At 39.5% G+C, this 16,029-nt stretch overlaps 1 protein-coding gene across 2 annotated transcripts in view; it reads left to right on the top strand.

Annotated features, from left to right (window-relative positions):
• Window positions 1-15,785, top strand: part of FREM2 (FRAS1 related extracellular matrix 2) — a 449,278-nt gene extending 433,493 nt beyond the window's left edge. For both annotated transcript variants that reach the window (XM_080659410.1, XM_080659409.1), the window contains 2 exons: window positions 12,815-12,961; window positions 14,685-15,785. In XM_080659410.1, coding sequence (XP_080515536.1) covers window positions 12,815-12,961; window positions 14,685-15,197 — 660 coding nt within the window. In that variant the 3' untranslated portion in view covers window positions 15,198-15,785. The remainder of the gene's footprint in view (window positions 1-12,814; window positions 12,962-14,684) is intronic.
• The last annotated feature ends 244 nt before the right edge of the window (window positions 15,786-16,029 follow it).

The following is a 16,029-nucleotide window of genomic DNA, read 5'->3' as shown; positions in this document are numbered from 1 at the left end:
TTTCAATCCATTCCCTTCTGACCTGATGTGTTTCTATTGAGAAATAAGTTGGTAGTCTGATGGGAGATCCTTTGTAGGTAACTTTCTGTCTCTCTATGGCAGCCTTTAAGATTCTTACTTTGTCTTTGGTGTTTGCCAGTTTAATTATAATGTGTCTTGGTGTTGGTCTTTTTTGGGTTCATCTTGTTTGGGACTCTGTGAGCTTTTTGGACTTGTGTGGGGTTTTTCTTCCTGATATCAGGGCAGTTTTCTGTTAATATTTCTTCAAACAGGTTTTCTATTCCTTGCTCAGTTTCCTCTCCTTCTGGTACCCCTATTATGTGGATATTGTTTCATTTTATGTTGCCCCAAGTTCCCTTAGGCTCTCCTCCTTTTTTAATATTTTTTCCTAGATGCTGCTCTGCTTGGGTATTTTTTCCTACCTTGTCTTATAGATCACTGATGTGATCCTCTATTTCTTCTAGTCTACTGTTCTTCTTCATTCACTCTTGATTCTTACACATGTTGTTGAATTTGTCTTCCATCCTTTTCAGCGACCTTATGACCATTGCTCTGAATTCTTTCTCTGACATATTTTTTGCCTCCATTTAGTTTACTTCCTTTTCTGGTGATTCCTTCCTCTTCTTTCATACACGGGCTGTTTTCTTTGTCTCCCCATGATTGCTCCTCTCAGGGTTTCTGGTTATGTTGCTCTCTCCCATCTTGACTTATAGGCACGAAATACAACACAATAACACACAATGCACAGGGCACTGAACACAAATGTATTCACGATACTAATAACCCAAAATAAAGGTGACCATCAGTAAAAAGAGAATTAGGAAATAGAAAAGAGTGCAAAAATTATATTGAGAAAATGAAAAATGTAAGAGAGAAAAGAAAGAGAAGAAAAAAGGGGGAAATATATGTATATGGGGAGAAAACTCCAATAAAACAACAAGTAATCCAAAAAATGCCAACAACAAATATGCAAACAACAAACTCCAACAACAAACTCCCAGATGAATCCGAGGAGGCAAAGCTTATTTTCCAAAGGTAAGGTCAAGGAATTGAAAAATTGGGGAAATGGCCATAATTCAGTATAGAGGATGTAGAAAGAGAATGAGTGTATAAGAAGAAAAGTAAAAAACAGAAAAAAAACACATATTTTTAAAATATATATATATAAAAGAAAAAAAAATATATATATATATTAAAAATTTTCCCCTTTATTTAATCTATTTATCTAGGTATTCACTTTCTATTAGAAAAGGAGAATAGAGGGTAGATAGGCCTGAGATGGTGATTGGAATTAATTAACATATAAGTAGAAGAAGAGAACAACGAGGTGAGGAAAACAGAAGCAAAAAAAAGAGAAAAAACTAACCAAAAATCAAACAACAACAACAAGACAAAAGAAAGGAAAAGGGAAAAAAAGAGAGAGGAAGAAAAAAAATTTTTGGATAGTGAAGAAAGAGAAGAGAAGAGTGTGCATGGACTTGAAGCAGGGGAGAGGAAATTAGATATATCAGTAAGATCAGTTTTTAACAGGGAATAAAAAAAAGGATAGAGAAAAACTAAAGCAGGAACAGGGTAAGGGAAACAGTATGATAAAGGGGAAAAGTGAGGAAGAGAGTGTTGGCATAAAGGAAAAATTAAGATAGAGTAAAACAATGCTAAAATAAAAATAAAATGTAGAACACTAGAGATAAGAAGATGGCTGCCGACAGGAAAGCAGGCTGCAAGATAGTGTGTGAGTGAGAGAATGAAAGGAGGGTGTGTGGACGAATGGGGAGTGTTTATTTGTGAGTGAGGGACAGCTATATTCCAAGGGTCTGTTGGGTGCTGCCAGACTGGGCTCTCCTGACCGCACAGCCTCCACTGCAGCTGAAATCTCTCCTGGATCAACCGGCTCTGCCGCAGAGACAGCTCTATCTTAAAGGGGAGAGTGGCTGTGATCAGAAGCCTATCCTTACCTTCAATTGGGAAGAATTGGATAACTCACGGGACCCTACAACCACAACACCCAGGGAAAAGCAGCGAACCCACAAACACTGGGTCTCAAGCAGCGCAAATACATGGACCCGGATGAGCTCTGCACCTTCTCATGGAAAGGTCAGATTTTGCCCAGAGAAAGGTGAGGGCTGCAATCCAGGCTGAAGGGAGAAATCTACACAGCAGGATCTAGAGGTTCAGAGGAAGTCTGTGCCACACAAAATCTGCGGACGTTGGGGCCAGTGTAGTCCGCAGATGTGGAAGGGGGTCCACAAGGCTGCTGACTGAAGGGAACTCTAGAAATCAACCCATAGTTTGGCTACACACAAAAAGGCAGCCTGAAACTTTACCATTAAACTGGCTACATTGTGCCAGGGGAAAAAGACGTGCACAGAGACATGAGCAAAGTGGAGCGCAGTGCTGTGGCGAAAAAGTCCTGAGTTCACACACTTACTCTGGCTCTTTTTTCTCTTTAAATCCTCGCTTTTGATTATGAAGCCCAGTACATAGGATCACCCAATTGAAAACACTCTCAGAGACTTCAGGGGAAAGTTGATTTTGTGGAACCTGGAGATCAGAGCGGGAGAAATGATCAGAAAACCAGCTCTGGGGCAGTCCATACCCCCAAACCAGTATTAGGTGCAGCAGGGAAGACAAATTCTAAATACTGGGTAGAGAGGACTTATAGCCCCAGATGTCAATACAGAAACACTGCCATCAAGGGGTTGAATCACAAACTGACTCTTGTGTAAATACAACCACAGGCAGGCTGAGTAACAAAGAAATACTGCCTACTTGAAAACAAGATTGTGGCTTAGGACACAGAGGAGCTGAAGAATGCAGGGAACTTCAATACTGTCCTGACTACCTGACAGGAAACTGGCATGCCAAACAGAACAGTAGAGGAAGTGAATGACCTTCACTGCTGCACATTTTTATTTTTTTTTATTTTACTTAAGAAATTAAGTATTTTTCTTTTTTTCTCATTTGATTTTACCTTTTTAATTATTTTATTTTTAATCTGTATTATTACAACTACTGTTTTACCTTTTTAAAAGTTTCATTTTATTTTCTCTTTATTTTATTTTATTTTGGGATTGATGTTCTACATTCTATTTTCATTTTTCCTTTAGCATCATTTTACTCTATCTCAACATTACGTTTATGCCAACAATCTCTTCCTCGCTTTTCCCCGTTTGTTGTCCTGTTTCTCTTACCTTATTCCTGCTTTAGATTTTCCCTATTCCTTCTTTCTACCCCCTGTTAAAAATTTATCCTACTTATATATCTAATTTCTGATCCCCAGCTCCAAGTCCATACACACTTCTGTCTTCTCTTTCTTCACTATCCAAATTTTTTTCTCTCTTACTTTTTTCGTTTGTTTTTTCTTGTTGTGTTTTTTTTATGTCTTTTGTTTTATTTTCTTTTGTTTTGCCCTTCTATCTGTACTATTGTTATTGTTAGTTTGATTGTTGATTAGATTGTTTTTTGTTTGTTTGTTTGTTTGTGTGCCAATTCTCTTTTTTTTGCTTCCTTTTTTCCTCTCCTCGATTTTTATGAGTTGTTGTTTGTAGTTTGCATTCATTACTGGGTGTTAGTTGTTTGCATCTTTTTTGGATTACTTGTTCTATTGGAGATTTCTCCCCATATAAGTAGTTTTCCCCCCTTCTTTTTATTCTCTTTCTTTACTCTCTTACTTTTTTTCCTTTCCTCAATATCATTTCTGCACTCTTATTTTTTTACTCCCCTATTTCTCTTTTCTCTAGTGGTCACCTTTATTTGGGGTTATTAGTATCATAAATACATTTTTGTTCAGTGCCTTGTGTGTTGGGCCTTGTTGTGTTGTATTTTGTGCCTTTAAGTCAAGGCAGGAGAGAGAGAGCTACATAACCAGATGCCCAGAGAGGAGAGACCATGAAGAGACAAGAAAACAGCCCAAATACGAAAGAAAAGGAGGTATCACAAGAAAAGGAAGCAAACTAAATGGAGGCAAGCAATATGTCAGAGAAAGAATTCAGAGAAATGGCCATAAGGTTGCTTAAAAGGTTGGAAGACAAATTCAACAATATGTGTAAGAACCAAGACAAAATGAAGAACCAAGAAGAAATGAAAAATGACATCACTGCAATAAAGAACTCAATAGAAAGCATCAACAGTAGACTAAAAGAAGGGAGGAGTACATCAGTCAGCTAGAAGACAAGGTAGGAAAAAATACCCAAGCAGAGCAGCATCTAGAAAAAAAAAACCTTAAAAAACAAAAGGAGAGCCTAGGGGAACTTGGGGACTATAAGAAATGAAACAGAGAAAAAAAATGGCGGCGGAATAGACAGACGTGTTCCAAGCCTTGTCCCGGAGCAGAAAGAAAGAACAGCTGAGGGTCTCACGAAGAGTGCTTGTTGGCAAGTTGGGGGACAGCTGAACTCCAGAAGAAGGTGGGAGACTGCTAGACGGGGTTCCCCTACCTGGCAGCCCCCACTGCGGCTGGGTCCTATCCTGGAGCTGCGGGCTTGGACGCGGAGTCTGTGCCATCTTGGACCGTAAAGTGGAGCTTATCAGAAGCCTGAGAATCCACAACTGCAGCACCCACGGAACAGCTGCGAGCCCCAGAACAACGCTCCCCAATTGGCGCAAACACACGGGTTCAGAGGAGCTCTACACTCAACCACAGAAAGGTCAGATTTCGCCCGAGATAAGGTGAGGTCTCTGGTCCCGGCGGGAGAGAGGAACACGCGTTTTGCGGGAGCTGGAGGACCAGGGAAGTCTGTGCCTAGAAAAATTTGTGCCTGTTGGGGCTGGCATGATCTGTGAATGTGGAAGGGGGTCCTCAGAGCTGCTAACAGAAGGGATCTCTAAAAAGCAACCCATTTTGATCTGACGTGCAGGGACACCCTAAGAATTTCAGAGGTGTGCCGGCTGCCTAGGCTTACATGCAGCCCCGGAGTTCGCACACTTGGGCTTTTTCCTCTTCAAATCCTTGATTCTGATTACTAATCCCAATACATAGGATCACCCAGTTGGGGTCACCCTGGGAGACTGCAGGGGAAAGTGTTTTTCTGGAACCTAGGGATCGGAGCAGGGAGTGACCATCGGAGAGCCAACTCTGAGGCAGCCCATTCCCACAAACCCGTAGTGAGTGCCACAGGGAAAGAAGGCTCTAACACTGCCTAGAGAGGCCATAGATAGACCGGAAGTCAATCCAGAAACACTGCCACCCAGGGGCTGAATCACAAATTGACTCTTGTGTAAACAAAAATAAAGGAATACGAGAAATTAAGACACACCGCCTGCTTAAAATCAGGACTGGATTACAACACTGAAGAGCAGTGGAACACAGGGAACTGCAATACTGTCCAGACTGAGAAACAGGCGTGCCAAACAGAACAACAGAGGAAGTGAATCACTTCCACTACTCCACATTTTATTTTTATTTTTTATTTTTTTATTTTTTTATTTTCATTTTTTGCATCTTTTACTCAAGAAACTAATCTTTTTTCTTTTTCCCTCACTTGATTTTACCTTTTTAATTATTACATTTTTATTTTCAATCCGTATTATTACTACTGCTATTTTATCTTTTTTTTTTTCAAGTGTCATTTTATTTTCTCTTCATTTTATTTTGGGATTAGTGTTCTACATTCTATTTTTATCTTTCCTTTAGCATCGTTTTACTCTATCTCAACTCTACCTTTATGCCATCACTCTCTTCCTAAACTTCCCCTTTTCGGTGTCCTGTTTATCTTACCCCATTCCTGCTTTCTGTTTACCCCTTGTTAAAATTTCACCCTACCTACATATCTAATCTCCAATCCCCTTCTCCAAGTCCATACACACCTCTCTCTTCGCTGACTTAACTATCCAAAAACTTGTTTTTCTCTCTATCCTTTTGTTGTTGTTCGCTTGAATGTAGATTATATCGAATTTTTATGCTTTTTTGTGAGATTGTTTTGCTTATTCTTCTTTTGTTTAATTTTTTTGTTTTTTTTGTGCTTCTGTTTTCCCTTGCCTCACTCAATATTAGTTGGTGTTGTAGTTTGTATTAATCCCCAGGTACTTGTTGCTGGCATTTGCTGGGATTAGTGATAGTTCTATTGGGGTTTTATCCCCAATATATATAGTCTGTTCCCCTTTATCTCTTAGTCTCTTTCTTGTCTCTCTTACTTTTTTTTCCCTTTTCCCAATTTTATTTTGACACTCCTTTATTTTTCTTCTTTCTTTCTTTTTCCTCTTCTTCTTTCTCTCCTATCCCCTAATTTGCCTTTCTCTAGTGGTCACCTTTACTGGAGGTTATTAATATCGTGAATACATTTCTGTTCAGTGCCTTGTGTGTTGTACCTGATAGGGCTGTATTTTGTGCTTTTAAATCAACGCAGGAGAGAGAGAACTACATAACCAGACACCCAGAGAAGAGAGACCATGGGGAGACAAAGAAACAGCCCTCATATGAAAGAAAAGCAGGCATCACCAGAAAAGGAAGTAAAGGAAATGTAGGCAAGCAACCTTCCAGAAAAAGAATTCAGAGAAATGGTCATAAGGTGGCTGAAAAGAATGGAAGACAAATTCGACAATATGAGCAAGAACCAAGAGGAAATGAAGAACCAAGAAGAAGTGAAAAATAACATTGCTGCTGTAAGAACTCAATAGAAAGCATCAAGAGTAGACTAGAAGAAGCAGAGGACTGCATCAGTGAGCTAGAAGACAAGATGGGAAAAAATACCCAAGTAGAGCAACTTCTAAAAAAAAAAAATTAAAAGGCAGGAGGAGAGCCTAAGGGAACTTTGGGACAACATGAAACAAAACAACATCCGCATAATAGGGGTTCCAGAAGGAAAGGAAGGTGAGCAAGGAATAGAAAACATCTTTGAACAACTAATGACAGAAAATTTCCCTGATATAGGGAAGAAAAAACCCACACAAATCCAAGAAGCTCACAGAGTCCCAAGCAAAATGAACCCCAAAAGACCGATGCCAAGGCACATTATAATTAAATTGGCAAACACCAACGACAAAGTAAGAATCTTAAAAGCGGCAAGAGAAAGACAGAAAGTTACATACAAAGGAACCCCCATCAGACTAGCAACTGATTTCTCAACAGAAACTCATCAGGCCAGAAGGGAATGGAATGAAATATACAAAGTCATGCAAAGGAAGGGTCTGAATCCAAGAATACTGTACCCAGCAAGGCTGTCAATCAAAATTGAAGGTGAAATCAAGAGCTTCACAGACAAAAAGGGACTAAGGGAATTTATTACCACCAAACCAGAAATGCAAGAAATGCTAAAGGCTCTGCTGTAAAAAAAAAAAAAAAAAAATAGAAACAAAGAAATAGGAAGCGAAGAAGGAACACAGGGGTAAAGAATAGGAATGGTGACAAATAAGTACTTATCAATAATAACTTTAAATATAAATGGATTAAATGCCCCAATCAAAAGACATAGGGTAACGGATTGGATAAGAAAACACGACCCATATATCTGCTGTCTACAAGAAATCCACCTCAGAAAAAAAGACGCACACAGACTGAGGGTGAAGGGATGGAAAAGGTTTTCCAGGCAAATGGAACTGAAAAAAAAAAGCTGGGGTAGAAATACTTATATCTGACAAATTAGATATCAATGTGAAAGACATAACAAGAGATAAGGAAGGCCACTTCATAATACTAAAGGGAGCAATCCAACAAGAAGAAATAACTCTGGTAAACATGTATGCACCCAATACAGGAGCACCCAAATACATAAAAAAAAACTCCTGGAATATATCAAGGGAGAGATTGAGAGCAATACAATCATAGTAGGAGACTTTAATACTCCACTATCACCATTGGACAAATCCTCTAAACAAAAAATCAGCAAAGAAACATCAATCCTAAATGACTCACTAGACCAGATGGAATTAATTGAGATCTTCAGAACATTTCACCCCAAAGCCACAGAATATACATTCTTCTCAAGTGCACACGGGTCATTTTCAAAGATAGACCATATATTGGGACATAGGCAAAGTCTCTTCAAATTCAACAAGATAGAAATCATATCAAGCATCTTCTCAGACCACAGTGGCATAAAACTGGAAATCAACTACAATAAAAACAACCCAAAGAAATCAAACACATGGAGACTAAACAGCATGCTATTATACCATGACTGGGTTACCAGAGTGATCAAAGAAGAAATAAAAAACATCATGGCAACAAATGACAATGAAAACACTACAATCCAAAATCTATGGGACACAGCGAAAGCAGTCTTGAGAGGGAAGTTCATAGCTCTACAAGCCTACTGCAAAAAACAAGAAACAATGGTAATAAATTACCTAACCCAAAAACTCAAAGAGTTAGAAAAAAAGCAACAAGAAAAGCCCAGTGTAAGCAGAAGGAAAGAAATAATAAAGATCAGGGCAGAGATAAACGACATAGAGACCAAAGAAACAATACAAAAGATCAACAAAACCAAGAGCTGGTTCTTTGAAAGGATAAACAAGATTGATGAACCTCTAGCCAGGCTCACCAAGAAGCAAAGAGAGAGGACCGAAATAAACAAAATCAGAAATGAAAGAGGTGAAATAACAACAGATCCCGCCGAAATACAAAGGATTGTTAAAAAATACTACGAACAACTTTATTCCAACAAACTGGACAACCTGGAGGAAATGGACATATTCCTAGAAAAATATAAACTTCCAAAACTCAATCAGGAAGAATCTAAACAGCTCAATATGCCAGTAACTATGAAAGAAATTGAAGCAGTCATCAAAGAGCTTCTGGCAAACAAAAGCCCGGGGCCAGACGGCTTCACAGGAGAGTTTTACCAAACATTCAAGGAAGAACTAAAACCTATCCTCCTCAGACTATTCCAAAAAATTCAAGAGGAAGGAACACTTCCAAGCTTGTTCTATGAAGCCAGCATCACCCTAATACCAAAACCAGATAAAGACAACACAATGAAGGAGAATTACAGGCCAATATGCCTCATGAATGTAGATGCCAAAATCCTCAACAAAATTCTAGCAAATCGGATCCAGCAGTACATCAGAAAGATCATGCACCATGACCAAGTAGGGTTTATCCAGGAATGCAAGGATGGTACAATATCCGCAAATCAATAAATGTGATACATCACATAAACAAATTGAGAGATAAAAATCACATAGTCATATCAATTGATGCAGAAAAAGCATTTGACAAAATCCAACACCCTTTCTTGATAAAAACTCTCAACAAGGTGGGAATAGAAGGATCATACCTCAACATAATAAAAGCTATATATGATAAACCCACAGCTAACATCATACTCAATGGGCAAAAATTAAAACCATTTCCCCTAAGAACAGGAACAAGACAGGGATGCCCACTCTAACCACTCCTGTTTGACATAGTACTGGAAGTATTAGCCATTGAAATTAGACAAGAAGAAGAAGTAAAATGCATCCAAATTGGAAAAGAAGAAGTAAAGCTGTCCTTATTTGCAGATGACATGATATTGTACATGAAAAACCCGAAAGACTCCATCAAAAAACTAACAGACTTAATAAATGAATTCAGCAATGTAGCAGGATACAAAATTAACGCCAAGAAATCTATGGCATTTTTATACACCAACAGTGAACTTACAGAAAGAGAGACTAAAAAAGCAATCCCATTTTCCATCACACCAAAAAAATTAAGATACTTAGGAATAAACCTATCCAAGAAGGTAAAAGACCTATACGCGGAAAACTACAGGACACTGAAAAAAGAGATAGAGGAAGATGTAAACAGATGGAAGAACATACCATGTTCATGGATTTGTAGAATCAACATCATTAAAATGTCCATACTACCCAAAGCAATCTATAGATTCAATGCACTCCCCATTAAAATACCAACGGCATATTTCACAGACCTAGAAAGAACTCTCCAAAAATTCATCTGGAATAAAAAAAGACCCCGAATAGCCACAGCAATCCTGAGAAAGAAGAATAAAGTAGGAGGGATCTCAATACCAGATTTCAAGCTGCATTACAAAGCCACTGTCCTCAAAACAGCCTGGTACTGGCACAAGAACAGACATATAGATCAATGGAATAGAATAGAGAATCCAGATATCGACCCAAACTAATATGCGCAATTAATATTTGACACAGGAGGCATGAGCATACAATGGAGTCAAGACAGTCTCTTCAATAAATGGTGTTGGGAAAATTGGACAGATACATGCTAAAAAATGAAACTAGATCACCAACTTACACCATACACAAAAATAAACTCAAAATGGATACAGGACTTAAATATAAGATGCGAAACCATAAAAATACTAGAGGAATCCACAGGCAGCAAAATCTCAGATATATGCCAAAAGAACTTTTTCACTGATACTGCCCCTAGGGCAATGGTAGCCAAAGAGAAAATAAACAAATGGGACTACATCAAAATAAAAAGCTTTTGCACAGCAAAAGAAACCATCAACAAAACAACAAGAAACCCCACTGTATGGGAGAACATATTTGCAAATGTTATCACTGATAAAAGTTTAATCTCCAACATCTACAGGCAGCTTATACAACTTAATAAAAGGAAGATAAATCATCCAATAAAAAAATGGGCAACGGACCTAAATAGAATCTTTTCGAAAGAAGACAGAAGGAAGGCCAAGAGACACATGAAAACATGCTCAAAGTCACTAATTATCCGAGAGATGCGAATCAAAACAACAATGTGATACCATCTCACACCTGTCAGAATGGCTATCATCAACAAATCAACAAACGACAAGTGTTGGCGAGGATGCGGAGAAAAAGGAATCCTCGTGCACTGCTGGTGGGAATGCAGACTGGTGCAGCCACTGTGGAGAACAGTATGGAGTTTCCTCAAAAAACTGAAAATGGAACTCCCATTTGACCCAGTAATCCCACTCCTAGGAATATATCCTAAGAAACTAGAAACACCAATCAGAAAGGATATATGCACCCCTATGTTCATAGCAGCACAATTTACAATAGCTAAGATTTGGAAACAGCCTAGGTGCCCGTCAGCAGATGACTGGATCAGAAAACTATGGTACATCTACACAATGGAATACTATGCTGCCATAAAAAAGAAGGAATTATTACCATTTGTAGGCACCTGGATGGAATTAGAGAACATTATGCTAAGTGAAATAAGCCAGTCAATGAAAGAAAAATACCACATAATCTCACTCATTTAGGGATAATGAAAAACATTATAAACTGATGAACAAAAAGATAGATACAGAGGCAGTAAAGCATCAAACAGACTGTCAAATTACAGCGGTAAGGTTAGGGAGATGTGGGGGAAATAAGAGATCAACTGAAGGACTTATATGCATGCATATAAGAGTAACCAACAGATGCAAAACATTGGGGGGGAGGGCATTTATGGAGTGGCGTGGGGGGGCAATGGTAAGATATGTACACATATAATACCTTAATTTAAAAAAATAAATAAAAATATAAAAAAAGAAATGAAACAACATCCACATAATAAGGGTGCCAATAGGGGAGGAAACTGAGCAAGGAATAGAAAACCTGTTTGAAAAAATAATGACAGAAAACTTCCCTGATATCAGGAAGAAAAAACTCACACAAGTCCAAGAAGCTCACAGAGTTCCAGAGAAAATGAACCCCAAAAGACCGATGCCGAGACACAGTATAATTAAATTGGCAAACACCAACAACAAAGAATCTTAAAAGCAGCCATAGAGAGACAGAAAATTACCTACAAACAATCCCACATCAGACTAGCAACCAATTTCTCAACATAAACACATCAGGCAAGAAGGGAAGGGAATGAAATATACAAAGTCATGCAAAGGAAAAGTCTTAATCCAAGAATACTGTACCCAGCAAGGATATCAATCAAAACTGAGGGTGAAATCAGGAGCCTCACAGACAAAAAAGGACTAAGGGAGTTTATCACCACCAAACCAGCAATGTAAGAAATGCTAAAGGGTCTGCTTTTAAAAAAATGATATAAGAAGCAAAGAAATAACACAGGCGTAAACAATAAAAATGGCGACAAACAAGTACCTATAGGCTCTACAGCAGCGGTTCTCAACCTGTGGTTCGCGACCCACAGGTTGAGGACTGCCTGCTGGGTCGCTAAGACCATTGGAAAACACAGATATTTACATTATGATTCATTACAGTAGCAAAATTACAGTTATGAAGTACCAACGAAAATAATTTTATGGTTGGGGGTCACCACAACATGAGGAACTGTATTAAAGGGTCACAGCATTAGAAAGGTTGAGAACCACTGCCTGAATCTAGGTGATATCTGACCTTTCTGTCCACGGATTGCCTCACCAGCTGTGTTTAATTCACCGATTCTAGGTGGGTGTTGTTTGATTCAGCTGTTCCTTCTATCTGCTCTGTGATAAGGCACCAGGCCCGTCTGTGTATTTGGTGCCTTTGGCTCCCCCTGGACAGATTTTTGGGTGCCCACAGTCAGGGAGGCTAGAGTCCTGGTATTCGTGGGTTCGCAGCTGAGGCAGCTGGTCCCTTAGCGTTGTGTTGTAGGGTCTCGGGATGTATCCGAGGTCTCCCTGGTTGGAGGTAAGGCTGGGCTTCAGAACACAGCTGCTCTCCCCTTCAAGATGGCATGGTCTCTGCCAAAACTACATTTTTTAAATTAGGGTAAGTGCTTTGACCCAAACAATGAACCAGGTACATATTCAAAGTTAAACATTTTGGTCTTATGTTTTAATATAATAATATCTTTTCAAAAGAAACTAAATTGTGACATTTTATGGTAATTTGTACTTGTACAAAATTAATAGGAAAACATTCTAAGCTTGCATGATTTGGCATTTTCTACAGCAATCCTTATTTTTCTTATTTCTTAAAGGACAAAGCTCAGCCAGAGACACAAGCCACCAGTTTTGGAAATATTCTGTTTAATGCCAAACTGGCAGCAGATGACCCTGAAGCTACTCTTTTAGTGAATCAGCCTGGATCCGATGGGTTTAAAGTGGACTCAAAACCACTCTTTCAGGTGGGCCAATACCAAGCTCTCTTACAATAGCTATGTAACCACATGCAAGTTACTTAATATTTAAATGCCTCAGATGTCTCATTTGTAATACAGTAATAATAATATGTCATTTGGTTTATGTGAACATTGAGTAATGCATGTAAACCACAACCAACCATACTGCACACATGGTGAGCATTTAATTAACACTAGCTATTATTATTTTTATTAATGTATCATTATTTTTTAAGTCAATGTTAAATAAAGATCCTTATTCAGCCCAGAAGAAATCTAATTCTGATGGGTGGGAACTCTGCTTTCCTTATGCAAAATTTCCTTCCTGTTGACTTTTCATGACCATTTTTGTGTGAACTGCTGGACTCAGACAAACAATGTACACAGCACATAAATATCTACTCTCAAAGATTTTATAAACCAATTGTTACCTAGAGATAGGCAGTCAAAACAGACACAGGTGACCATAAGTACATCGAGCAGATAAGTAACACAAATTCAGAGATGTGTTCACATTTGAATCCTTGGGACTTTTAGGATATTTACTAAAAATTGTTCAGACAGAATGGGTCGGAGAAATGTGTTATCCTTATTCAAACTAAAGAGAGAGTCTTAAGGAAACACATTTTGTTATTCTGAAGTAGAAGTATACATTTTTGTTTCTGTTATTACTGTTAACTCTGGAAGCATTTGACCTCTTCTAAATCCTAAAGGCTCCAAAGGACCATCAGAAAATCCCTTCTTTTCAAGCTCTGGAAAAGCAGAAAATTTTTCTATAGCCTTATATGTAAACTAGAGGCCCAGTGCATGAAATTCATGCATGGTGGGCACGAGGGGGTGTCCCTCAACCCAGCCTGAACCCTCTCCAATCTGGGACCCCTCGAGGGATGTTTCAGTGGGATTAGGCCTAAACGGGTAGTCAGACATCCCTCTCAGTATCCAGGACTGCTAGCTCCCAACTGCTCACCTGCCTGCATGCCTGATCATCCCCCTAACCACTCCCCTGCTAGCCTGATCGACACCTAACTGCTCCCCTGCCAACCTGATTCCCCCTAACTGTCCTCCCCTGCAGGCCTGGTCACCCCCATCTGCCCTCCCCTGATGGCCCAGTCACCCCTAACTGCCCTCCCCTGACAGCCTGATTGCCCCTAACTGCCCTCCCCTGCCTGCCTGTTCCCCCCCAACTGCCCTCCCCTGCTTGGCCTGGTCACCCCTAACTGCCCTCCCCTGCAGGCCTTGTTGCCCCTGACTGCCCTCCCTTGCCGGCCGGGATCCCCCCAACTGCCCGCCCCTGCAGGCCTTTTCCCTCCCAACTGCCATCCCCTGCTGGCCATCTTGTGGTGGCCATCTTGTGTGTTGGAGTGACAGTCAATTTGCATATTGCCTCTTTATTATATAGGATATGCAGCAGGACATATTAGAGAAGGGGTCCAAAAGATCTGAGTTCTAGTCCTGCCTCTTCCACTTACTAGTTGATTAACATTGGGCAAGTTACTTAACTGCCATGTATTCTTAGTAAGTTAGACTGATATCTAAGATTCTTTATAGTTCTGACATCCTATGACTACAAGTTATAGATTACCAAATATTTACCAGCACATGCTTCCTTAATTGTTGAAACAAATAAATTAGAGTGTTACAGAAAGCCTTGCACATACTACACATGCAATAGTCATGAATTATGTTGGCATAGTTACCATTTTCTAACAAACAGTGTTGTGTTTTTTAGGTCGCTCTGGGCCGAGAATGGTACATACACACGATCTACACAGTAAGATCAAAAGACAATACCAACAGAGGCATTGGCAAAAGAAGTGTGGAGTACCAGTACCACTCTGTAGTGAGTCCAGGAAAGCTGCAGCCAACTATCAAGAGCAGGAAGATGAGGAAGATCAGGAGCACACCCCCACTGGTATGGGCAATTGGGGCTAAAAACAGCCGGGGAACAAACATCCAGCACATTTCCCTGGACCGAACCAAGAAGAAGCAGGACCCCAAAGGAAGAGTTCCTCCTGACAGCATCCTCCCCTGGGAGCGCAACAGTCCCATCTTTGAGGTCAGTCTGGTCATGGTCATGGGAGGCATCGCAGTGGGATTACTCACCCTTGGCCTCATTGCCATTGCAGCAGTGATATGCAAGAGCAAGAGGAGTGCCAGGAGGAAGGATGCCCCAAAGGGCTCAGGCAGCAGTGAGCCCATGATGTCCCCACATTGCTACCACACAGATAGCTCAGAAGTTTGATGACCATGGGTGAAATTCAACATTTTCCTCAAGTGCCTCAGACTTAAAACAACAGAAATCCAAATGCTTCTATAAATGGCAGAGAATTGGGAACTTCTGTGATGAAGCTGCTTAGAGGACCTGACTGTGCTAATAAACTTTGATTTTATTCTGTCTATTCTGTCATGCATCAAAGGAAAAATTCAGACCACAGATGACATCTTTCCTCTTGCCCAGAAAGCAGCAACAATGTATTCACACATACACAGAGCTATCAATGGACAGCAAAGAATGTACTTCTCATTTTAGGCATTTTCACTACACAATGGAGATGAACTTATTCAAAGGTGCTAATAGACTCTCTGAGAAGTTTCAGAGGCATCTATTGTATGAACTTTGAAGATGCAAGTATTACATTGTTTCCTGCTTTTATTACTAGAAAGATTGTAATTGGTAGTCTGAGAAAATAATGCACATTGTTTATTATGACAAGTTTTCTAGTAGGTGAAGACAGCATAGAATTATGACCAGAGGTAACTCAACCCACAAATCATCTTTTCTACTACTGGGGAGGGAATAGAAGGAAAAATAAAGGGAAAGTAAATCACTAATTTGTATTTGAGTTGTTTCTCATCCTCATTAGACCCTCCTTGTTTAATTTGCTTATTTAATTTTCAATTAAACTGAAGAATATGTTCAGTCTAGAAGGAATTGTTGAAGAGAGACTGTTCTGTTTTGGTAGAAAGTGAGAAATAGTAGAGTTCTTGCATGATCATATACCTTATTGGTGCTCAATATTTGTAGAAAATGAGAGGGTTGGTGACATTTTGACAACAAAGAAGTGCCATAGAGT

The sequence above is a fragment of the Plecotus auritus genome, assembly GCF_963455305.1.
Source record: "Plecotus auritus genome assembly, chromosome: 3".
Classification (NCBI taxonomy): Eukaryota; Metazoa; Chordata; class Mammalia; order Chiroptera; family Vespertilionidae; genus Plecotus; species Plecotus auritus.
This window is presented reverse-complemented; position numbering and strand designations above follow the sequence as displayed.